This window comes from Balaenoptera musculus, chromosome 20 (genome assembly GCF_009873245.2).
Source record: "Balaenoptera musculus isolate JJ_BM4_2016_0621 chromosome 20, mBalMus1.pri.v3, whole genome shotgun sequence".
Classification (NCBI taxonomy): domain Eukaryota; kingdom Metazoa; phylum Chordata; class Mammalia; order Artiodactyla; family Balaenopteridae; genus Balaenoptera; species Balaenoptera musculus.
Window position 1 is genome coordinate 58,963,658 of NC_045804.1, and position 24,655 is coordinate 58,988,312.

Sequence of the window (24,655 nt, forward strand, 5' to 3'; positions counted from 1 at the left end):
CCGGGGTGGGGGGCAGCCCAGCGGGGGGAGGAGGGAGGAGATGGGGGCAGAGACGGTGAATAGCAGGCAGGCCTGCCTTGGACGTGTGGGGGGAAGAGTCTACAGGAGGGGATGTGAGCTGAGGGAGATGGCAGAGCAGGAGAGGTGTGCAGAGAGCGGGAAATAGGCACCCCAAGCGGGGGGAACGGCGTGTGCAAAGGCACAGAGGCAGGAGCGGGTGGGCGTGGGGACTCAGTCAGTGCCTCGCGCCTGGGGACCCCAGGCCCCTCCGCCTGGGATGGGGTGGCCAGGGTGTGACCCCCCGTCCTGCCTACCCTGTGCACAGGCGACTACTTCGGGATCCTGAAGGAGGCCAGAGTGACCACGTTCCCGTTCAGCATCCTGGACAACCCCATGTACTGGGGCAGCACGGCCAACTACCTGGGCTGGGCCATCATGTAAGTCCCGGGCTCCCCCTGCGCCGCCTGGGCGATGGGTCAGCTCTCGTGCCACCGTGGAGTCCCGGGCACTGGTCAGGGTCCCCTTCCTAGGACGGGTCGGCAAACTCCCTATTACAAGAGTGGGAGGTCCCCGGGCTGCAGGCAGGTGAAGGAATGGCCGTGGCTGGGGGCCCCACTGCCTTGTTCACGGACACCGAAATTAGAATTTCACGTAATTTTCACGAGTCACAAAATATTCTTTTGATTTTTTAAAACAATTAAAATTGTAAAAGCTGTTCTTGGCCTGGGGCCTGCAGGCTGCTGGCCCGGTGCTAGCACGTTGGGGCTGCGAGGCTCCCTGCCCACGGCCAGGCTGCAGGGATCCGCGCCCTGCGGACGAGGCCCCGGGCCGACCGCCGCCTGCATCGCCGGCTGTGGGTACCAGCAAGCGACCCGCCGTCGAGGAGGCTGGCACAGGGCATCACGCCGCTTGCCCCCCAGAGCAGCTCCCGTTTGTCCATTTTCTGGATGAGGACTTCTTCCATAGAAAGTTTTGTTTTGTAGAAAGTGTTCTGCTTTTATTGAACACTTGAAAACCACTTACCTAGAAGGTTATCAGTGCTCCCAGAGACCAGAAGGGCGACAGGACCCAAGGGAATGAATCTCAATGGTGGAAGGTCTGGAGCGAGACGTCCCCTCCCAGCCCCACCTTCAGGGGTGGCCCAGGATCCAATCACTGGGCTTTGAGTGACGAGGAGCTAGGGGGACATTTGTGGGTCTGCGGGACACCCCCCCCAACCCCAGCTCATTAGAGACAAGCCATTACCCAGGGCGCCAGACGCTGACCCAGCAGGGCTGCCCCAGGCCTTCCTCAGCCCATCTGTCCCCACCTGCGGCCCCACGGACGGGCCTTCCCGGTACCCAAGCAACCAGGTGTGTGGGAGCCCCAGAAGGCCCAGAGCAGCGGGATTCTGGGGGCACCAGGAACCGGGCCTTCTCTCTCTGGGCCTGTCAGCCCGAGTGAGACGCCCCCTGCCCAGTATGCCCAGCCGGGTCCCTGGGACCAACCCCACCACCGCTCCAGGCTTGGGGCCAGGCCTGGGCTCTGGCATGTGGGTCACTGTGGACCTCAGTTTCCTCATCTGCAGTGTGGGATGATCATCTCCACATAGGTTGTTAGGTGCGACAGGTCTTTGAAGGTGGGAAAGTTCACGCAGACAGAACGGAGAAGGGCCTGTGTCTGGGTTGACCAGGCGCCGGCTGCCCCCACCCTCGCCTCCGTCGAGCCTAGTTAACTCGGCTTCCCAGGCAGGGGCCACCAGCCTTAGGGATACTGTGGCCACAGAGCCCTGGCCCTGAGGTCCCCTGGGTGGGGGGCTCCAGCCTGCCCCTCCCCAGCTCCTGGGCTGCCTGGCTGTGCGGGGGAAGCCCTGCCCACTCCAGGAAACAGCACCAGGGCCAGCGAGCAGAGCCTCAGGAGGGCAGATCTCATTTCAGCCCCAACGCATCTGTGGCCTTGGCATCTCCACGGGGCAGTGCCGAGGGCCAAGTGGCCCGGTCTGCTCTCAAGCTTGATTTGAATGGAGCCCATGGAACGGGAGTTGGCAGTTTCATAGGGGACACTTCACCTTCACTGTTGCTGGAGCCCCCAGATGGACAGTGTGAGGTCCCAGCGGGAGGGGAGTGGGCAGGGCAGAGGGTCCCCAAAGGGTATTCGTGTGTCTTCGTGCCCCTCTGCCTCGGGGCCCCTGGCCTGGGGCTCACGTTCCCCTCTGGCTCCTGGGCTCCACCAGCCAGCTCCCCTCCCTCGCTCCTCCCCGACCGTCTATGCAGGGGCTCAGCCCCCGCAGCAGTCACCAGCAGAGAGCCCGTGAAGGGGCCCAACGGACGCTCCGCCTGGCTTTGGCGGCCCTGGACCCATTTCTAGAAAACAGCCTGAGAACATCGCCTCTGGTGGGCAGGGAGAGCGTTTTTGGCCCTGGGACAGCCTCCTGGGCAGAAGAGGACACGCTGACCACCCAAGTGATTTGGGGAAGCCAGCCATTCCTTCCTCCCCACGTCACTGTTCTGAGCTCCTGGCTGGGGCTGGAGGGCTGAGGACAGGGCGCCGGGCCTGGACGGGCAGTGGCGAGCTGGTCCCCAGGTCAGGGCCCGGACGGTGGAACCCCGGTCCGAGAGAAGGCTGGACCCAGGCCTGCCCCTGACCCGCATTTCCCTGCAGGCACGCCAGCCCCGCCGGCCTGCTGCTGACCACGGTGGTGGCGCTCATCTACACGGTCGCCATCCTGTACGAGGAGTGAGTAGGCGCCGTCTCGGGCCGGGGCTGCCGTGTACCGTCCGCGTGACCCGCACCAGCCCTGCCTCTCCCTCCAAGGCCTTTCCTGGGGCCTGGGCAGCTGGCCACGCCGAGTCACCGTCAGGGTGGCCGGCGAGCAGCAGAGAGCGGGCACAGGGCGGCCCGGGTGCCTGGCAGGTGGTGCTGGACCCTCCTGCTCCCACACGGACCCCTCAGCCCGTCCACGCCGGGTGGGGGGCCTGGGTGGCAGCGTCAACCTCGACTCCAGCTAAGTGAGCCTCTCTCCCACCCCCGCAGGCCCTTCACCGCTGAGATCTACCGGCAGAAAGCCTCCCAGGCCCACAAGAGGAGCTGACGGCCCGTGGCCACTCCGTGAGGGTCCCCACCTCGGGCTTGCCCAGAGCACACGCCCCTTGAGGGGAGGGGGAGAGCGGTGCCCGGCCTGGGCTGTCCAGTGCCTTGGAAACGTGGCTTGGGGGCCTGGAAGGCGCCGTGTGGCCCCAGAGCCCCCTGCCCTGCCACCCACCGTGTCCTGACCAATAAAGGCGCCTGACCCCAGCCCCCACCTTGGTCTCTGTCTGTCCAGGCCGGGGAGGGGCAGGCTGGGGTCTGGGAGGGGGGTCGGTGAGCCAGGAGGGGCGCCGCCATCCACGCCGAATGGGGGGGACTGCCCAGGCCTTTGGGCCTCCTGTGCCACCAGCCTCGCCCCACTTCTGCCCCTTGTGGGGGGCCGGCGGGGCCTGGGTGGGAAGCACTGGGCCCTCCCCCACCCCCCTGCTGAACCCCGTGTCTCTGGTTACTGACATTTCTCTCCTAATCCTTCGTGGACCTCGCGTGGCCACAAGGAGCAGCTGTGGGGCCATCCGGGGCCGGTTGCCAGGCCTGACCGTAGAGCCACGGGGACGGGGAAGGACCCCCATTTGGGCCCGGCCTCCCCTGCACAGCCCCCAGCCCTCCAAGGGCATAGAACTCGCCTTTCCTCCCTTCAGGATGGCAGACAGGTGTGCTCTATCTGTGCGCCTGGCCCTGCGCCTTGTGTTCTCCCCTGTGAAGTGGCTGCCATAGCCGTGCCCGTCCTGGGCACCGGAGCTGCTGGGCCCCCACCCCGCCATGGAGCGCCTCAAGGGCGCCCTTTGGTGTCTGGGTTCCAGAGGTCTCCGGGCTCCAGGAGCCACAGGAGGCATGGAGGCTGATCTTACCCAACGCCTCTGCTCACGTACCTCCAGGGACAGGAAGCTCACCCCTCCGCGGGCACCTCTGCACACACATCCTCCGCAGCCTTCGAGGACGCGCTGGCCCCCATGGCCTAAGCCGTCCCTCTGTCAGGGCAAGACCGAGCACCTCCGGGCCCCTGACCCGCGGGTCACGCCGCCGTGAGGGGTGGGCCCGGACTGGGGAGGGTCGGCTGTGCTGGGAGCAGCCCACAGCTGAGGAGGGAACTGCCGAGGAAGTGAGGTCAGAGGGGAGACCCAGCTCCGTGTAGCCCTGTCCTCTTCATCAGGTGTGGCTGTGGGCCGGGGTGACACAGGACCCTCTGGGCAAGGAGCTGCTGGGGGTGGGCTCGGGCGGCAGGCTGGCACTCTGCACAAGCATCCATCCGCACGCCCCCCGACGGGGCCTGCCCGGCACTCCTCAAACACGGCTTTCAAGAACCTTCTAAACAACTCTGTGCCAGCAGACCAGGCTGTGGTGGACACTTCCTGCCCTGGCGTCCAGCTGTCCGACCCCAGCCCACCCCCAAGGTCTGGCCAAATGGTTTAAGAGGTTCCCATTCCACTCTGAGCTGGAGAATTGCTTCACTGCAAGGAAATGATACAGGCAGGCGCTCAAGCATAGGAAGCGAGATCACTGGTAACATCGTAAACCTGGACAACCTAGAACTAATGCAATGGTGGGGGGGAGGGGCACACTTTGGGGAAAGAACGACAGGTGTGCTCAGGGCCTAATGAACTTGGCTGACCTGGGAGAACAAGTCTTAGAACCTGGCATGTGTGGGTGGGGATGGGCCCAGGTGCCAGGAATCGAAGGTTGAGCACCCAGGCTGGGCTCAGTACCCGCCACTGTCACCAGCTGGAAGGGGCCAGACCTGGGGTGGGGGGAGGGAGGCTCTGACTCTAGCCTGGGTCCTGGCCCACTGGCCTCCCCAGGGAGAGCTGTGTTCAAACCCTGGACCCTGCAGTTACTAGCTGTGGGCCCTGGGCAAGTCACTTCCCTTGCCTCAGTTTCTCCATCTGTAAAATGGAGAGAGTAATAGTTCCCACCCCTCAAGGGTGCCACGAGGAAGGACCTAAGAACAGTGCCTGCATGGAATACATGGAATGAACACTCTCCTGGTCCCCCTGCAGGGGGTGTGAGATTCTGCTGGAATCCTGGTCACAGAGGGCTGGCCGAGAAGCCCATGAGAGTCCAGAGGCCCTGTGTAAACAGCTAGGGGCGCAGGCTGGCACCCCAGCATTGCCCACAGCTCCGACCTGCGTGGATGGGTCGGGGGGTGGCAACAGCTAACGACCCTGACTTTCTCCCAAATCAGAGGGCCTCGCCCGTCAGCGCGGGCAGCGATGGCTCTTCCACGAGCTGCAGGCTGGAGCTGGCCGGCCCCGGCAGCCTCTTCCCCAGCCTTCCGGCAGCAGCCCACTCCTGGTTACTGATCTACCTGCTGCCCGCCCCCTGGTTTGTCCTGCGGCCCCGTGGGTCATTTACTATTGTTGTTATTACCAGGTCCCGCCCCTACACAGTTCGCAAGTTCTCAGCCAGTCAGAGCCAGACCACCATCTTCCAGAAGAGGAACCCGAGGTCCAGAGAAGGCCAGAGACCGCTGTGATACCCACACAGCATTCAGGCTCACTCTGGCTTCGAGACCAGCTCCCCCAGCTATAAAAATGGGAATGTTGGCCCACGGGACTCCAAAGGCACAAAATGCTATGGGGAAGGGAGGGGACACTGGCCTCAGACTGACTTCGGAAGGGCAAGCCTCTGGTCCTTCCAGTCTCCGACAGGAAGATGACGGGACGGCCTCTGGCTGAAAACCCCTGCCAGGATCCAGCGGATCTCTGGTTGGGAGAAAGGAGCTGAGCCTGCGGTAGAACGCGGGGTCGGGACGCTCTGGCTGCGCTGACTCCAGCCCTGAGCGTGGCGCTCACGGCTCCCCGTTCTGGCGGCGGGGCCTCTGCTGCATTCTGGCGGCCGGAGCGCGCGGCGCCCACCTCGCGCTGGCACGGCCGCCCAGGAGCAAAACCCGCCTGGGACGCGAAGGGGCTTACGCTGGGCCAGTTCGCAGAGCTGGTGAGAAGGTGCGCAGAGCCCGGACGCGGTGCCTGGCACCAGGCAAGCACATGCCATCACGCTGCCCAGTGTCGTTATTCTCTGGGGAAATTGCGTCCCAAAGAAAGTGAGTGTGTGCGCGTGTGAGTGCTGCGGTGGCGGGGGAGGGGGGGTTCCTTGCCCCAGGTCAGAGGCACAGCCGGGACTGCGTCCCCGACGCCCTTGCGGCCGCTGAGCCCCGCGCAGCGGAGAAGCGCAGGGTCCGCGTGCCCATGGCCGCAGGCAGACCCTGGACCGTTTCCTTCCCGAGCCCCGCGAGCGGGAACGGGCAGCGGCCCGCGGAGGTGGAGGGAAGGCGCGGCGGGGCCCGCGGGCGTGCGCACCATGACGCGCAGAGGCTGGGCGGGCGCGGGGCGGGGCGGCCACGTGGGCTGCATATAAGGGCAGTCGCTGGGCGCTGAGAGGCAGAGAGGTTTTGTCTGGGAGCTGGAGCCCAGGCGCAGCCGCAGCCCGAACCCGAGCCGCGCCGCCCGGCCGCTCTGCCGGCCCCGCCGCTCTGCCCCGTGCCCCCAGCCACAGTCGGCTCGTCTCGCGGCCCCGCGCTCGCCCCCGCGGTCCCTCTGCTCAATGAAATTGGCCGCGATGATCAAGAAGATGTGCCAGAGCGACTCGGAGCTGAGTATCCCGGCCAAGAACTGCTACCGCATGGTGGTCCTCGGCTCGTCCAAGGTGGGCAAGACGGCCATCGTGTCGCGCTTCCTCACGGGCCGCTTCGAGGACGCCTACACGCCCACCATCGAGGACTTCCACCGCAAGTTCTACTGCATCCGCGGCGAGATCTACCAGCTCGACATCCTCGACACGTCCGGCAACCACCCCTTCCCCGCCATGCGGCGCCTCTCCATCCTCACTGGTGAGCCGGGGCGGCCGGGCAGCGGGCGGGGGAAGGAGCGCGCCGCCGCAGTGCCGGGGACCCCTCGTCCCCGGGCGCCCGGACGCCCGGGCTGGAGGCGCAGTCCGCGGAGAGTTCGGCGCGACCCTCGCGGCGGCCGGAGCCCCGGCGTCGGGAGGCCCCAAAGTCAGCCCGCGTAAGTTGTCCCCTGGCGGCTGCCCTCACCCTCTCCTTTTCTGCTCCCCGTAGGAGACGTGTTCATCCTGGTGTTCAGCCTGGACAACCGCGACTCCTTCGAGGAGGTGCAGAGGCTCAAGCGGCAGATCCTCGACACCAAGTCTTGCCTCAAGAACAAAACCAAGGAGAACGTGGACGTGCCCCTGGTCATCTGTGGCAACAAGGGGGACCGGGACTTCTACCGCGAGGTGGAGCAGCGCGAGATAGAGCAGCTGGTGGGCGCCGACCCCCAGCGCTGCGCCTACTTCGAGATCTCGGCCAAGAGGAACAGCCGCCTGGACCAGATGTTCCACGCGCTCTTCGCCATGGCCAACCTGCCGCGCGAGATGAGCCCGGACCTGCACCGCCAGGTATCGGCGCAGCACTGCGAGGCGCTGCACAAGAAGGCGCTGCGGGGCAAGAGGCTGCGGCGAGCGGGCGGCGACCGGGACGACGCCTTCGGCATCTTGGCGCCCTGGGCGCGCAGGCCGAGCGTGCACAGCGATCTCATGTACATCCGCGAGAAGGCCAGCGGCGGCGGCCAGACCAAGGACAAGGAACGCTGCGTTATCAGCTAGGAACTCCCGCCCCGCGCGGGCGCAAAACCTCAGGAGGCCCTCTTGTCCAAGAGTCTAGTGTCCGGGCCGTGTGTCCCGAGCCCCGTGTGCGCGCGCGCGCGCGCAGACGGGCGTCTTCCTTCCCAGCACTCCAGCCTGTTCACTGGGGAGACTCAAAGGAACCGAGAAGGGACCATCATCTGCTCCAGAAGGAAAGAGAGCTGAGCCCGGGCTCCCCCAACCTCCGATCCCCCGTTGGCGCCCGCTAGCCCCACTCGCCCAGCAGAGGGTGAATTTGCCTTGTTTCTCACAAAGACCTAAGAACGGGGGTGGGAATGGGAGTTAATCAGCCACCACTGGGCTTTCAGCAATGGGTCCTGCCGGCTGGAGGGCCAGGACAAACGGGGCATTATCTGTGATTGGGGGTTGCCATGACAGCTGGCCTGAAACTTGAGGGCGGGGTCCGATCGTAGGGAGTGACTTGTTTACATGTGTGTGCAACTGCACAAAGCAAAACATAAATCTTGCACTTTATAGTAGTTCTGGTGTCACCGTTGGACATGAACAAAATCTTACCTAGGTGTTTGTACTGTGTCTTTGAAGTTAGTCTTGTTACTGGTTTTTTAATATAAAATAAAATAACTTAAAATGGAAAACCATGCTTCCTCTGCTTTTAGAAATAGGTGGAAGGGGGAAAGGTGAGAAGGGAGAAGCAGGTTTCTACTTCTGTGGAATTAGAATCCCCTTCCCCAGAACTGGAAAATAATCCTGGCTTTCTGAAAACAGCTTCAGCCCCCCCTGGGAGAAAAGGCCCCATAAAAGCCCCAGATGACTGGGTGCCTTTCCATCTGGGGAGCCATTCCTTAGAATGCCAGGACAGAAGTAAAGGACTTAAGGGTCCTTCCTAGAGAAGCATCTTTCCAACTGTTTACCTGCCTAGTCTGCCCACTGGCCCAGCCCCAAGGGCCTCCAGGACCGCCCAGCGCCGTCCTATACTCAGCACAGGCCCAGGGCAACAAAGCGTCACCAAACCTGGAACCCACAGACGGTTCAAGGGGTCCCTCAGGCCCTCTTCTGTGCAGGACCCTCATCCTGAGTCAGCTTCAGGCTCTGCCACGTAGCCCCCCTGGATCCAGTCACAATCAGCGGCCCCGGCCCCTCCGGCTCCAGGAAGCACTTGCCACCCACGTGGGGTCCAGCACCCCCTCTCAGCAGTTAAGGGCACCCAGTCCCAACTCGGGACCCAGCTCTCTCCGCCACTTGTAACCGTGCATGCTTGGGGCAAGTGATGCCTGCCAAGCCCCAAATTCTCCGCCCGTGAAATACAGAGAGCAGACGCCTCTGCTTGGGGTTGCTGTGAGGGCCACGGGCGACGTCTTACATGGTGCCCGCCAACGGGAATCCAAGTGAGGCGTCAATGCTGTCCCGGGGAGGGCTTTCAACCGTTGTGGGGGACTGCCCCCCCCAGGGCCCAACCCCCCCTGAGAGGAGGAATGGCAGCCCCGGGGGCTGACCACAGGCAGGACGGCGCCCGCGGGCCAGCTGCAGCCTGGGGATGGATGCCACTCCCGGGAGGGTCAGCCCACGTTCACGCTGGTCCAGCTGACGTGGCCGTGTGTGCTGGGGGCTGGCGCGGGGGCACAGACTGGAGGTGCCCACAGTTCCTTCTGTCTCCTCCGAGCAAAGCAGAGGTTTTCCTCTCAACAATCCAAAGGGGATGTCCTACTGTGAATTTCTCAGTACAAACCCAAGACGTCCTGACAGCAGAGCTCAAGTTCTTTTAATCACACGCTTGAAAAGTGTCACAAGTCACAACTCTGGAGCACAGGAGAGGCCCATGGGGAGCCCGTGTCCGCCGCAGCCTTCCGGGAGAGCCCGGCCGCCTGGTATTTCTGAGCTTCATGTCCCATAGTATTTGGTCGGAGCCTTAAAACCGGCCCACACACTACTCTGAAACGTCAAGAAAATAACTGATTCAGTTGATAACAGCCCCACGGTAGAGCTGGGCTAACAGGTGACACCCACTTAAATTCAGAGCCTGTGCCTCTGGCCAAGGCCGCTGAAACCTGACACCCCCCCTGCACACCTGACAGGTGGCTGCCGGCAGACGTGGACAGAACCCCTGCTCAGAACATCTTCAACCTACATTCCTGCCAGCTGGCAGGCAGCTGTTAAGCCCCGACTCGGTCAGCACAGGTTATGAGCCCATTTCTAGATCGAAATGATATTCAGCCACCTCTCCCGCATCCTTCAGAGGCGAAGGAAAGAGATGCCCTTACCTCAGTCTGGTCACACTAACACAACGTCCGCTTACGAGAAACAAAGGTATTTATAAGCATCTATGAACCAGGCCTTGGCCGTATGACTGCCAGGTCCAGTTCTCCCCACCCCGAGGGGCCATCAGAACCGTGGCTCTGAGCGAAAAGCGCATCATGACCACCTGTTTGCACGCAGTGAGAAGGCCAGAGGGGAAGTCGTGGTTAAACCAGGAACAGGACTCTGAGAAGCTGGAAGAAGGGTCTGTTCACCTGGAGACCACGGCCGCCGAGACGACGTGGTCTGAGGTGGTCTGGCCATTTTTGGGCATGAAATGGCTCAATGAGCTGCCTGAAGGTGACAAGGGACAGAGGAGCAGGAGTCTCTGCCACCCACCCACACGTGGGAGGCAGAAACCTGGAGGCGGGGCTGCCGGCAGGGCCCTGGGTGGGCAGCCCACGGACAGTGACACCCACCCCTCAGACACAGAAGGAAACAACTATTCCAGAGCAAAAAGCCACCCTCCAGTCTTTAGGCACAGTGCCAGTCTCCCAAGGCCTTCTTCCATCCTAAACCCTCGCCACGTGAGCGCGGGCCTAACTGCCCAGTGGCCTCCACGCGCCCTGCTGCTCGCTCAGCACTGGCCACCGGGCTACCCACCACCTGGGCCGGGAGCGGAGGGGAGGGGCAGAGGGCGGCCGCCTCCCTTCCTGCTTTGCCGGGACCTGCCAGCCCCGCCTGAAGGCCCCGCCCCCCGCCTCAGGAGCCCCCCTCCTCCTTCCGGCAGCAGGCGCACAGGCATTATGCACCCGGACCGTGGGGGCAGCACACAAGGCGCCCGGGGAAGCCAGCACGCACACCGGCTCCGCAGTCAGGGCCGCGTTCAGCTGAGCAGGCAGTGTCAGAGACCCCTCCACAGGGCTGGAGACAGGGGGCCCGCGCCCCGCTCGTCCCGGAGGCCAGCTCATCTACTCCTTGGGGATCTCGAACATGCACAGGCTCTTGTACTTCTGCAGGAGCTCGTTCTTGGTCCGGACCTGCTCGCGGAGGCGGTGCAGCTGCTGCTGCTGCCGCTCGGGGCTCAGGTGGATGCCAGGCATGGCGCTGACCACCTTGCGCATCTCCTGGAACTTGGTCTTGAGGGCGTTCAGGTCCTGGTGGACGTCAGGGCTGTCCTTGTCCATGCTGCGGAGGCAGAGGGCAGGTGTTAGCACCATCAGCCCAGACAGCTCCATCCTCGCATCCCCACGTCAGAACGCCTGTCGCCTGCGTCCCCCACTGGGCTGGGCTGTGCGCCCGGGGGACGGGGCGGGTTCTTGCTTGTGCAGCTGCAGTGCAGGCGGCACCCCACCCGCCAGCATGCGCGCGCCAGACGCTGAGCCCTCCCGCAGAGCTGCTTCCCCAGCCCGGGCCGTGGGCACTGCACACACTGAGGCGACATTTGCTGAAAGAGTGGACGCCTGGCAAATAAGTTCCTAAGTGTCTGCTGAATGAATGAAAAACTATTACCAATGTCATGTAACAAATGGCAAGTAACGCTTGCTGAAATACCACATTTCTTCTAATTTGAGACATTCCAGGCCAATCAGGAGACTATCAACGAGCAAAAGATAATTTTAGCTGACGTTCAGATGCTTGAACCTGTTAACACACATCCTAATTTCCATAGAGCTATTCATAAATTTTAAACTAGTTACAAGCTACTGGAAAATGTTCAGCAGGCACGCGTCCTCTCCCACCACACTCGTGTAAATTCCTCGCCTTCCGGTCACGCTCATTTTCAAGGCAGGATCGTACTCTTCACCTCACAGCTATTATTAGCTGCCCAGAGATCCATGCTCCCTGTCACGACTAAATTAAAAGCAAACAACAAGAACAAAAACCTTCACCTACGATCAAAGAAATGGCCTGTCAGTTGCTCCTATAAATTTTTTGAAAGTTAGTAAATGGATGGATGAGCTTTTGAAAACAAGGCAGTTGAGACTAAAATCTAAAAGCCGATTCACAGGCTGTTTTCAAAGTCACCCACTGAGTAGCGTGAGAGGGGAAAACTGTCAATGATAAACGTTCATCCCTGATGGGAAATTTCAACCCAGATGGTGCTAATTCATGTTTATTATTAATCATTTCTCTGCTTACGCAGACAGAATATCCATCTTTCCTGGTGATCCGCCGGTTACAGCTCATTCCTGACAAATGAGACGCACCAGGCCTGCTCACTATTTATCAATAGCTTGAACTCGGAAGCAAGATTTGGAGAATCAATAGTTTATTCTAGGGAACGAATGGCCAACCAAACATTTCCTCTTGTCATTTGAGGCCCTCAATTTACACACACCATCAGTGGTACACCTTACCCCAGCTTCAAGGGAGCACCTTATATTCTAATTCTTTTATGTCTCAGCTCAGATCTACAACGCTGGACAGACACCACCTGGGCTTCTGAAATCATTCCACTTGGATGGCATATGTGCTAACACATCGTTACGAATTTAAGTCCCAAGGGAGTTTTGAAATTAAAATAGTTTTAAGAAAACTGATTCACATCACACAAGTCTCAAAGGACAAGGTAAAAACAAACAAAAATATACAAAATAAAAATTTGGTAAATAACAAGGTCCTACTGTATAATACAGAGAACTATATTCAATATCCTATGATAAACCATAATGGAAAAAAATATTTTAAAAATGTACACATACATGTAACTGAATCACTTTGCTGTACAGCAGAAATCAACACAACATTGTAAATAAACTAGACTTCAATAAAAAAATGCAAAAAAAAAAGGGGGGGGAGGAAATTAGGAGCCATGTGCAAAGCCCACCCGGAGGGAAGCTGAGCTGGGGGGCGGCTGTGCAAGCTTCTCAGGCTGCCCGAGCGGGAGGCAGCGGGACCCTGACTCCAGCCGAGAGAAGAGATGGCCTGGGTACCAGGGAGCAAGCGGGCGCTCCAGGGGTTCCGCCTCTGTGGCCAGTGCTGGTCGGCACCTGACCCAGAAGGAAACAAAGGAGACCAGGCTGGGTGGAGAAGCACAAAATCCACAAACCAGGGCAAGGCGAGGGTGCTCAGGACACCACCACATGGCTCGAGTGACGGGCCACTTCCTGATGGTCCTCTGGGCAGGCCCGGGTGACGCGCGGTGTCATCCCGGTGGGGGACACGGACTCGGGCACACTGCACAGGTCTAGCGGGTGAGCCTAGAACGATGCTTCACTTGCAGGTGCAAACTGGCGTCAGCTGGGCAGGTGTGTCCCCTGGTGACTCAGAAGCAGAAGGAACCACCAGGTCACTGAAGTCACGTCCTCCCAAACCCGAGAGGCACTTCTTTGATCTCTTGGTGGCACCCGACTCGGGAAAGAAATGGGAAACCATTTCTTCCTCCTCAAAACCTCCGACCCCCTCGGCCTCACGTTCCCACAGGCCCCCGTCCTCCTTGCCGACCGGCCCTGGGACCAGTCTTCTTCCCACACTAATGTCAGTGGCTGGCATCTTTCTAAAAGAGTAGGGCTTTTAAATTACGACAGTAATAGGTGCCTGAGGGAAAAAAATGTTCAATGACAGACAACCAAGGCTTAGAAAAGGGAAGTCCCTTTAATCCCTTGTCCCAGGTAAGCTCTGTTAACACGTGGTGCGTATTGTTTAATATCGCTTCAAGATAGTCAGTAGCACACAAACACACACATACTCTTCAATTTGTTTTGACAAAACTGTGGCCACACTACACACATGGTTCTGATTCTTGCTTTCTTCATGTAAAATGCACCTTGGAGGTCTGTCCGTGTTAAGATGTACACAATTATACGGCTAGATTACTTGGCTGTTGATGGGGACGCGCATGTTTGCCACCGATCGCCTGCAATCCGAATGGCGATGACACCCCACACCTACACCCCTGTGTACCGTGCGCCCCCTCGCCCCCCGCCAGCACTGCCACCCCCCTCAGGGCACCCCTGCACCTCCTCCCACTATTCCTGTGGACCCAGTCCTTTCCTCCGCCTAAAACCCTCTGTCCCATCTACCTTTACAAAACCCAAGCCTGAGCGCAAAACCTTCAGATGGCTCCTTGGCTCCCAGGCAAGTTCACTCTCTGTGTGTTTGTGTGCGTGTGTGTGTGTACGCGCAACCTCAGGACCACCCGCAAACAGCCTCCGACCTCCCGGGCTCCCTGCTGTCTGCCCAAGACAGAATCCCTCCACTCTTCACTGTCCTTTCAGAGGGCACAGAGACAAGCACATGTGACCAAGCCGCCATCTCTCACAGGAGGATGCTCTTGAGAGCGCCTCACAACAAGCTTATGACGTAAGTATCACTAGGCCCAGTTCACAGGAGAAAAGGAGGCGCAGAGCAGCTGCTTCACCAAGGCCAGCACATTATAAAGCTATCATCTGAACCCATCATTTGAAGTTCATGATTATTATTCACATATCAGAGATAAAAAAATTAAGGCCTAGAAAGGCTACGTATTTACTAAGATTACAAGGCAAGCAAGCGTCAGCATGCAGATCCGAATTCAAGGCTATCTGACTTCAAAGCCCATGTTCTCTCTCGTGTACGTTACTTCTCCATCTTTAAGTGCAGCCCAACCCAACTGCTCTATCAGGGTGCAAGAATATACACCATGTATTTTCATTTTTCCCTATTTTCCCTAAAACCAGAATAAGTATATTTGGGTTGATCTGGATAACGCTTTTATAATCAAGCACTGCCCTGGGATTGCAGGGTCTGCATTTGCGTTTGTGTTCGCTATGTCACTGCAGCCTAGAAGTGCTACTTGATGATCACAGGCTCATGAGGACAGAACAGTCTGCCTTACCCGATAAACAGTATGTTCGCACCAAGTGAAGCCAGATGAAGTCAAGGTCTACTGTGAGAACAAATGCTTTGCAGCTGTTTGAAAAGCGGTGGAGGGACTTCCCTGGTGGTGCAGTGGTTAATAATCCGCCTGCCAATGCAGGGGACATGGGTTCAATCCCTGGTCCTGGAAGATCCCACATGCCGCGGAGCAACTAGGCCCGTGCGCCACAACTACTGAAGCCTGTGTGCCTAGAAGCCCGTGCTCTGCAACAAGAGAAGCCACCGCAATAAGAAGCCCGCGCACCACAACGAAGAGTGGCCCCTGCTCATGGCAACTAGAGAAAGCCCGCACGCAGCAACGAAGACCCAACCCAACCAAAAAAAAAAAAAACCCAGCTGGGCCAGTAACAATATTTTCATGTTGTGAGTGGCAATTCCATTTCAGCAAAACATCCAGGAGCACAACTGATGTTCACTTGAATATTACTGTAAAAGTAACTTTGTAGTAATTTACTTTGTTTTGGTTTTTAATGGCTGAATAAAAATTTTAAGCCCAGGGGCTTACACTTTGTTACCATAAATAACGGTAAAAAAATAATTTGGGCAAATGTGGGGACTGGGGAGACTTTGGTTGTGTGTGTGTGTGTGTGTGTGTGTGTGTTTCTCTTCTAAGGGTCAGTTTGAAAAGTCAGGTAACCTGAAGACTGGCCAAAAGGAGACAATCACCCCGTGACACCATGTTAGGGCACCGTAAGCGCTGGCAGGCGGCCAGCACCCGTTTCCTGTAATGTTCCCATCATCACCCCTATAATCTCTTTGCATTATGGGTTATTCTCTCTCATGGTTTTCCCTTCTAACTGGTTACCAACGTGGGCGTGAAAAGTCCGCCCTTTCACCTGTACACCCCACAGCACTTAGCAGTGTGCCACACACAGAATATGATCCACATCTGTTGGATCTGTTGGGAAGGACGCCGAAGTGAGTATTATACCCCTAATCACAGGTGAGAAAACAGGCTCAGAGAAGCCTGACTGGCTTCAGGCCACCAGGCTGCACACGAGTGGTCTGACCGTAGCGGGGCCTGCCAGCACGAGGCCTGGCAACTCCCAGGGCCAGAGTCTGCTGAACTCTTGGGACGACTGGGGGTGGTCTCGGCGAGGCCGCTCCCCTCCGGGTCGGCCTCCTCCTTTGTGCCGCGGGGCGCCCCCGGAGCTCGGAAACGTGACTGGCAGCTGGGGGCCTGCGGGCTGGCCCCCCCGGGCCTTACCATTTGATGATGTTGTGAACCAGAGGGAGGAAGGAGCAGTTCTCCTCAGCCTTCACGCCGGCCGGGGACGGAGGCCTCGGCGGCGGTTGCGGCTGCGGCGCGGAGACCGGCGGCGGCGGCTGCGGAGGCGGCAGCGGCTTCGTCTCGGGCAGCGGCGGCTCTGCGGGTGGCTGCAGCGCATCCTCGGCCTGCCGGCCGACAGACACCCCGACAGAAGCCATGGCACCCGGGACCCACGCAGCCGGTTAACAGGGCCGGCGGCCGAGCGCGCCGGAAGTGTCTCGGACTCCGCACGTCACCACTGTGCGCCGCGGGGGCGAGACCTGGAGGGAAGCTGTGAGGTCGCGCGCCAGGGCGCGGGGCGGGGCCAGGGCGCGGGGCGGGGCCAGGGCTGTCGTTACTAGGCAACAGGCGGCTGGCGGGTCCGGGGTGGCCTGGGTTTGGCTGTGCCTGAGACAGCCAAATTTTTCAATAGTCAGAAATAGGAGGTGTACTTTCAGGAATAACGTCTTATTTCTATTCACGTTACAAAGAGGGTCCAAAAGCAACCAGTACAGGAAGACTTGAGATAAATAAGGCCTCGCGAAGAGGGGACAGCACCTTCCGGGCACCTGCAGGTGTCAGGCCCTGGGCCTGCGGGCGTGGAGAATCCGAGGGGAAGGGCCCAGGGTTCCCACCCGCGCAGAAGCCTCCAGGGGAGAGGCCCTGAGCCCGCTCTAAGGACGCAGAAACAAAGAAATTGCGAGGGACTAATAACTGAACACTTAATTATTATCATAATTATATTATCACTTATCATCTTCTGGATGACACACGCTGTGCTGTGGGGGAGGGGTTGGGAGGCTGTCTCAACTTCAACACGAGCGGGGATTGCCGAAGGGTATTAGTGCCAGGAATAAACATCATATCTGAGGGGGAAGTCAACGTCAGGTATTCTCCGTACCTGTGGGCCAACTCCTTAAGCCCCTGGGTCTCAGTGTGCTCACCTCTAAAATCTTCTTTAGTTCAGGGTCATGGCAGAGCCTAAACTACTTTCCAACTTCAGACACATGGCTGATCTCCAAAGGTGTCCTTTGCATGAGCTCTCACTCCCTGGGATCTTAGGCCAAAGTGGGGACTTCTCCTGGGTTTGTGGCTGTGGTCCTCAGAACGAGTCCTCCCGAGCCATGATGGGGGGCCCTTCCTCAGCGGCTTTGGAGAGGCAAGGGGTCCACAGTCATTGGCAAGAGCACTTAAGAGCAAGGTGGCCGGTCCCAAGGAAAGCCTCAACAGTGATATTTTCAGATGCATCTGGAGGGGTCTGTGGAGGCAGGTCCTAGGGGAGGAAGAGTGTAGAAGGAAGTGGGGAGGTCGGAGGGTGTGCTGAGGGGAGATTTGGTAGCAGGCCTCAGCACAGCTTTCTTGTAAGAACTGCCCGGGGCACCCCACAGGGCCAGCATGGGGAGGGGGAGGCCTGTTAACCATGGGCCTCTCCCCCAGGGGGAAAGTTCAGGGTTCCTGGTGGAGAACAAGGAGGAAGGTCCTGCTGGGACAGGACCAGATGGGCTTGAAGAGACTGTACCCCCTTGGAGTCATCTGGGGAGATAATGACGGTATAATAATAGTAATTACCACAACTACTGTGGATCAAAAGTAGGTACAAGGAACAGAGTGCAGTCATCTCATTTAATCCACGAAAAAGCTCTAGAAGGCAGATATTAGTATCTCCATTTTATAGATAGTGGATTCTGGCCCCAGGGTCATACAGCTGCCTGATACAAAGCCCATGGTCTTAACCAACACAGAGGACACCTCAGGTCCCTACCAGTTCTGTGACTGTATGATTCCAAATGTTAAAGTGAGGTTTTTATTCAGAATCAGAAAAAGAATCCAAAGTTCATCCACAATCTCCCCATTGAAATCACATGTCATCTTTCCCTCCCAGCGTGTTTATAACTTCATTACAAGCCCCGACTTTATCGTTGGCAGAATAATGAGGACATCGCTTTAAAAAAAAAAAAAAAACACTTCAGATATAAATAGATATGGCTAAAGAAAATAAATTGAAAATGTAGGAAGCAGGAACGAGTAGGGTGCATTGACAGTTTGCCCTAAAAATAGTTAATATAATTAGTGGTAAAGAGTAAAGCTGACCTCATAACATTGGCAAGAAAAATGTTGGATGTCAGAAAAATACTGCCTGTGCTGGTTTCAATAAGGCTGAAATTACCACAGATGTGTGTCTGCTCAGAACTGCTCTGCTAAAAGTTAAAAAAAAAAAAAAATAGAAGCCCCACTAATACATCAGGACTGTGTGGTGTTGATGTCCCTGAGTAAAGCTCTCTGCTCGTTGAGTTCTTGGCTCTCCCTGCTTCTCATGGGCCCCTGCGGGCCAGCTGGTGGCCAGGCCAGGCCCCGCTCAGCCTGTTTGAAGCTGTGTGACTCTGGACTCTGCCCAACCTCCTTCATGCAGGCATACAACCTCCCAGGAAGACTGAACAGGTTATTACACATAAATCACCTTGAAAAGTCCCCAGGAACAGTAACAATCACTTCTGACTTCTCAGACTTAGGGCTTTCTCCTTCACCAATTGACAAAACCCGGACTTAGGGCACTTAAGAGGAACGAGCTGGATCAATGCCCTCCAACAGAAACAGAACACAAGCCACTTGGGTCGTTTTCAGTTTTCTAGTAGCCACACAAAAAAAATCAAAAGAAACAGGTGGAATTAATTTCAGTAACATATTTTACTTAACTCATGTGTCCAAAACATTACCGTTTCCATACGTAATCAATACTAAAAATGATTAAAGAGGTATTTTACTGTTTTTTATACTGTCTTTGAAATCTACTCTGTATTTTACATGCATAGCACATCTCAGCTGGAATAGCCACGTTTCAATTGCTCAGGAGCCAAACGTGGCCAGCGTCCGGACCCGGGTGCTGCAGGCGGGGAGATGGACACATATCAACCTGGACAGATCGCAATCCAAAGGAAATAGAGTATATTGCTACTTCTATAAATATTTGCAACATGAAAAATAACACTATGTATCATTCGTAGATATAAGACATACATGTAAAAGTGTTTTAAAAGGAACTGAAGGGTGCACCTCATACTCACGGAAAAGGGGAAGATGATATAACCGGCACTGCAGCTTTCTGTGTGGTGTTGTATTTCTTTTATAGATTATAAGGAAATCTTTGAACGATTGCCAAGTGTGGGAGGGATACCTTAGAACCCAGGCTCTGCTCTTTCTGGCTGTGTGACCTCGGATAAGCCATTTATCCTTCCCATGCCTCAGTTTCCTTATCTGCAAAATGGAATCATACCAGCACCTAACAGGACTGCTATAAGGGTTACAGGAGTTACCGTGTGGAGAAGGCTTCAAACAGTGCCTGACACTAGGAAGCAACCATTGAAGCTTTAGCTACTACTGCTACTGTTGTATGAAATTTCTCAAAAAAAAAAGAAAAAAAAAAAGAAAAAAACCTCACGATTACTCCTTCTGAAACAAACTGTTACTACAAGAACACACTTAAGAACCAGGCTGCATCCAAGCCTTGAACTTTCTGATTCTCTAAGTGGCCCTACGCCACAAATAGCTATGAATGTGCTCATGATACATTTCTGCTACCTGAAGTCCAAAAATAGTCATTTCTCTGTCAGACAAACATCATGGGGATTGTTAGACTGATCATGTCGTTGAATGATTGGGGCTTTTTCTTCAAAGCTATATTCTTACATCTGATTCATCCTTTACTTTCATTAACTGGAGCCTCAGGCGGGTAGGAAAAGCTACAGGATACTTTGCATTTTGTGAGTTAAAAAAAAATAGGCAGCAAACATGGTTCAGGCCAGCATAGTGCGACGTGTACCAGGAATCAGCTCGTCCGAGCCACGATTCACGGCTCAGACCTCAGGATGAAAGCTTTTCCTCTGATCCTCCCTGAGGATGGCCTTTCTCCTCTCGGAACTGGATTTGATTTTCTTTCTTTCTTTCTTTTTTTTAAAGTCTTTATTGAATTTGTTACAATATTGCTCCTGTTTTATGTTTTGGTTTTTGGGCTGCGAGGCATGTGGGATCTTAGCTCCCTGACCAGGTATCGAACCCGCACCCCCTGCTTGGAATGTGAAATCTTAACCACTGGACCTCCAAGGAAGTCCCTGATTTTCTTCTTTTTATTCCTTTCAACCTTCCTCTCTTACTCTAAGATACTCCGGAAAGCCCAATTTCTCCTCTCACTTATGTTAGTGTTTGGTTTCTCAGAAGCACTCCTTTTGGGGCTTTTCAGCACACGAATTTGACTAAGTTTCTTTCAGACTCAGAATTTTCTCCATAAAACCTTTCCTTTAGTCCTTATTCCTGCTTCTTTTTATCTTTGACCAGACCTCCATCTGCTTTGGATATAATACAAATGAGAGGCAATCCATTCCAGAAACCGGTTTTTGTCTAAAATGGTTCGTTACTGTCCCGACGCCTTACACCGTCTGACCCTTATTCAGTCATTTTCACTCACGTGATTTGTGAGCCAAGTTTTTTTCTGTCTCCTCAACAACTTCAGTCTTAACCTGTCCTGTTAACCCTTTTCGTCACTTTCTTTCCTCCCTTTTTCTGGAAGTTACCTTGTTTCCCTTATTGGATTTATTGTAAGTCTTTTGACTCTCGATTGCTAACTCCAGTTGCAAAATTATAGTTAAAAATTATTATGCACCTGGCGTGCTGCAGAGGACCGGGCATCGGCTGCTGCCTGTGAGCGGCATGTGGCTGGTCCTTCTGCCCTGGTCCCGTGGCTGGGTTTTCCAACCTCTTGGGATGGGAGGAGTTAGCTTGTAACCGCAGACATTCAGAATGTCCCCAAACTGTAGAGGCCACCAGGTCCCAAGCTGAACCCTGGAAGCAGCGTCGAGAGGAACCAGCAGCGTCTGTCCCGCTGTCCGTCCTCTCCTTACCACGTCTTTGAAAATGTGGTCTGGTGAGCGCTGAACATTTCCTGCCGATCTTCGGCTCAGCCACGCGGTGTGACCCTAAGAGCCATCAGAAGATCCCCCTGCCCGTCCAAATGTCGTGTTCTGGCCCCTGCTCTGTGCCAGGACCTGCCAGACAGGGGAGAAGGAAGGCCCCGGGCCCGGCCACAGAGGAAAGGACTGGGGGTCCCGGCTTGTCCCCGAGATGCCCTCGTCTTCCAGACGAGGAAGCAGGGGCCTGGGGAGGCTGAAGGAGTCGCCTGTTGGTCGAGGAACTGGGGTCGGCATGTGATGCTGACACGAGGAAGAAATCAGGAAGCGGAAGGGACAGATAGTTCAGGGGTAACGGGTTTCCAGCCTGTGCATGCTTCCTGCCCAGCGTGTGTCCTGGATTTAAATCCGCAGGAAGTGTTGTCGCAAGAGTTCAGGGCTGCTGGTGAGGGGAGGGCTGAGTGCAGCCCCAGAGCAGAAGGGGAGGGGGTGTCATGCCTCTGGGAGCATCGCTGGTTTGCGTGAGTCCTGATTTTTCAGGTGGCCTTAGTGACAGTTGACAAGGGGGGTGGCTTCTGTCGTGGCCTGACCAAGGGCTGCAGGGAGAGAAGACAGCGTGGAAGACCGTCCCCATCCAGGGGGACCCAGGAGCTCCCTGTCCATTTTTGAAAAGTCCTTGGCAGCCAGGCTTACAGAAAAGCCAGCCGCGGACTGAGGGCTCCCGGGGACAGCACTGCCCTCCAGCCCCGCCCCAGACTGCCAGCTGGTTTCCTGGGTGAGAGCTGGGTTTTCTTGTAGTGAGAATCAGCGGGGAAGGAACAGAGGTGCAAAGTTAACCTGAAGCAGTGACAGGAGCCCCTCGTCATGTGACCTCAGGCTGCAGGGGGGCCCCCTGAGGGACAGGCTTGAGGAAGAGTCTCCACCCCACATCTGCCAAGTACCAGCTCCGTGACTTCGGACGAGTGATTCCACCACCTGTACTCGGGCATCTCAGTAGTAGCCACCCTTGCCCACCTGGGCATCCGGGGGTAAAAGACCATCCCGTCCAGGGTCAGGCACAGCACGCGGCGCTCGGGGCCCCAGGGAACGGGGCTAAAGGACGATTCCTGCCCGTCCCTGCAGGTGGTTTCCTGTTCTTTCTTCTTCTGTCTGCAGTTACACATCTTGGGAGCCGCCCACACACAGTGCCCAGTTAGCCAGCAGCGCAGGAAAAGCAAGTCAGACATCAGAGCGAAGAGAATCGCGCTATTGCGCCTTCCCTCCTGTGCATTCGGCGTTTCAGCTCTTGTTCCGGTGTCACGGGCAGCCAGGCTCACAATCTCGTCATCGTGTGATGCTGCTCTGGGGACGGGAGTTCAGGGGTTAGTCAGCACTGAAGGAGCCCGGCCCCGGGCACGCGAGGAGCGAGGGTTGTGAGGACGGGGGTTTGACTCCGGAAGCGAGTCGTCTTGCGGGGGTGGGGGGGAGTGAGAACATTACCCGAGGGACAAGGCTGGCGTTGGCCGAGAATTGATTTCCCCGGAGGAGATACTTGCTGACCCCCCGTACACGCGTTTCACAGGCAGATCCACTGCATCTGGTCTGAATGACGTGGGCCCTGCTGGGGGGCGGGGGGGCGGAGGATAAGCTCTCTTCAAACGGCCTTGGCAGGAAGATGGGAGAGAAGTGGCGAGGCTGACCTCCACGCGCCCAGTTCCTGGAGATCTTGGTCGGGGGGGGGGGTGGGCGGGTGAGCAGGTGGGGGAGGGAGACTGAAATAATCTATCGTGCGATGTGGACATTTCTTGCAAGACAATTTTTGGGCTCAAACATCATCCATTGCCTACATGTGCTCTCCTGGCCTCCACTCCAGCCCTGGGGGTGAAAGGACTGAGCTGAACGAGTCCCCGTCCTCTCATTCCCCTTGGCCGGTGACTGGTCTAGAAGCAGCCGTGTGAGACTGTGCGGCCGTTGATATATCAGCAGAAGTCTGTGGGTGGAGCTTCCAGGAAAACTTGCATTCTTCTGTGAAAAAGGGATAAATAAATGTGGCCGGGGCTGCTAGTTCCTCCCTTCTTTCTTCTTGGGATGTGGATGTAATGCCTGGAGATGCATAGCCATGTTGAGGTCATGAGGCTACAACGTGCAAAAGTGGCAGATACTGAGCTCCGCTCTCTGACAGCATCATTGCACAGCTGCACAGGCCAACCTCCAGGCTTATTAGGTGGGAAAAAGAGGCCATCTCTTACTAGCCCCTCATTCCCTCCTAAATAACAATTTCCTTAAGGATTTTTTTAAATTCTAAAAATAATATTATTTTAAAGTCTATTAACAAAAAAATATTCAGTGAAGGAGTTTTGGGAAAGTGCAAAAAAAAAAAAAAAACACAGAAAAGAAAATAAAAACTTTCTTCAAACACCTAGACATCCATGTTTAACATTTTGTTGTCTGTCTTCTCCTACATTTTAAATGTATGTGTGCTTTTAAAACAAATTTGGGATCATGGTTTTTTTTTTTAAGGATCTATTTATTTTATTTATTTTTGGCTGCATCAGGTCTTAGTTGCGACATGTGGGATCTTCATTGAGGCATGCGGGATCTTTCGTTGTGGCGCACAGGCTTCTCTCTGGTTGTGGCGTGTGGGTTTTCTCTTCTCTAGTTGTGGCATGCAGGTTGGGCGGGTGGGCTCTGGAGTTGTGGCGTGTGGGCTCCAGGGTGCGTGGACTCTGTAGTTTGTGGCACGCAGGCACTCTAGTTGAGGCGCATGGGCTCAGCAGTTGTGGCACGTGGACTTTAGTTGCCCCACAGCATGTGGGATCTCAGTTCCCTGACCAGGAATCGAACCCGCGTCCCCTGTATTGCAAGGCAGACTCTTTACCACTGGACCACCAGAGAAGTCCCGATCACGTTGTTTTGTAAACTGGTTTTTTTCCTCTTAACAACTTGCCGTGAATGGCTTCCCATATAAGCTAATATTCACTTACAACATGGTTTTCAATAAAAGGATGCATGCAAAAAACAAAAAAACAAACAAACAAAACCACCCTAAACTAAACCAAAGAGAAAAAACAGCAAATTCCTGCAAAAGGCCAATAATAGCCAAGATTCTGTGAGGGACCAGGCACCCTGAGAAGCCTGCAGGATTTCAGGAATCACAGTGATGGCAGGGAACCTTTGGGGACCATTTTTACTGAAATGAAGCAATTTTCACTTCCTCTGGGATTCTTGTTTTTTAAGCTGTCTGGGAATCTCATTTCAGCCTCTTAAACACTTTAAAAAGGAAAATGGTTTATTATTGGTTCCCTGTCACCTCTTTCTGCCAAAGGGCCAAGACCTAGATCTTAAAAGTGACATATATCTGTACACACACCCACGGGTACAATGGGCTGTGTGCCCAGGTCTCCATCAGGGCCATTCTGCTCCACACCTGAGAGCCAGTGCCCAGCAAGTGTGCTCTTTGACGGTGGCCTCTGCCTGATGGCTGGTGTTTCGACTGAGTTCTGAGCAGACCTGTCCTTGTTTTCAGGCTCTTTCCTCCACGATTGCTTCATCAAAGTCTAAACAACCAGTAGGCAATGTGGTGTTACCTTAAAAAGTCACTGGAGAGGGATGCAGGCCCCCCTCTGCCCCCTGCCTGGCTACAACTACACCTGTGATGTCTTCACCTCGATAGGCACCCACGCGAAGCCCCAGCTTTCAAGCAGCAACGCTCGGCCTCCCTCCGTGGGCTCAGCGAGACCTGGAAGGGCTTTGAAGGGCATCGTGTCACGCCTTC

At 56.2% G+C, this 24,655-nt stretch overlaps 3 protein-coding genes across 6 annotated transcripts in view; 2 read left to right on the forward strand and 1 right to left on the reverse strand.

The window, feature by feature from the left end:
• The window catches only part of PEMT (phosphatidylethanolamine N-methyltransferase), a 45,983-nt gene extending 42,705 nt beyond the window's left edge, over positions 1-3,278 (forward strand). For 3 of the 4 annotated variants that reach the window (XM_036835815.1, XM_036835812.1, XM_036835813.1), the window contains exons 5-7: positions 326-437; positions 2,641-2,715; positions 3,013-3,278. In XM_036835815.1, the coding sequence (XP_036691710.1) occupies positions 326-437; positions 2,641-2,715; positions 3,013-3,070 (245 nt within the window). In that variant the 3' untranslated portion in view covers positions 3,071-3,278. Of the gene's footprint in view, positions 1-325; positions 439-2,640; positions 2,716-3,012 lie in introns of those variants that run through there. The other variant, XM_036835814.1, reaches the window with a different exon arrangement.
• A 2,701-nt stretch (positions 3,279-5,979) lies between these two features.
• On the forward strand, positions 5,980-8,278 carry RASD1 (ras related dexamethasone induced 1). Its single transcript, XM_036835811.1, has 2 exons — positions 5,980-6,889; positions 7,118-8,278. Exons 1-2 carry the CDS (start codon positions 6,604-6,606, stop codon positions 7,660-7,662), a joined length of 831 nt encoding a protein of 276 aa, XP_036691706.1. The 5' UTR covers positions 5,980-6,603; the 3' UTR covers positions 7,663-8,278.
• Positions 8,279-9,153: 875 nt separating this feature from the next.
• MED9 (mediator complex subunit 9) lies at positions 9,154-16,229 on the reverse strand. The gene is made up of 2 exons (XM_036835816.1): positions 15,962-16,229; positions 9,154-11,082 (listed from the first exon to the last, which is right to left on the reverse strand). Exons 1-2 carry the CDS (start codon positions 16,180-16,182, stop codon positions 10,866-10,868), a joined length of 438 nt encoding a protein of 145 aa, XP_036691711.1. The 5' UTR covers positions 16,183-16,229; the 3' UTR covers positions 9,154-10,865.
• Between the last annotated feature and the right edge of the window lie 8,426 nt (positions 16,230-24,655).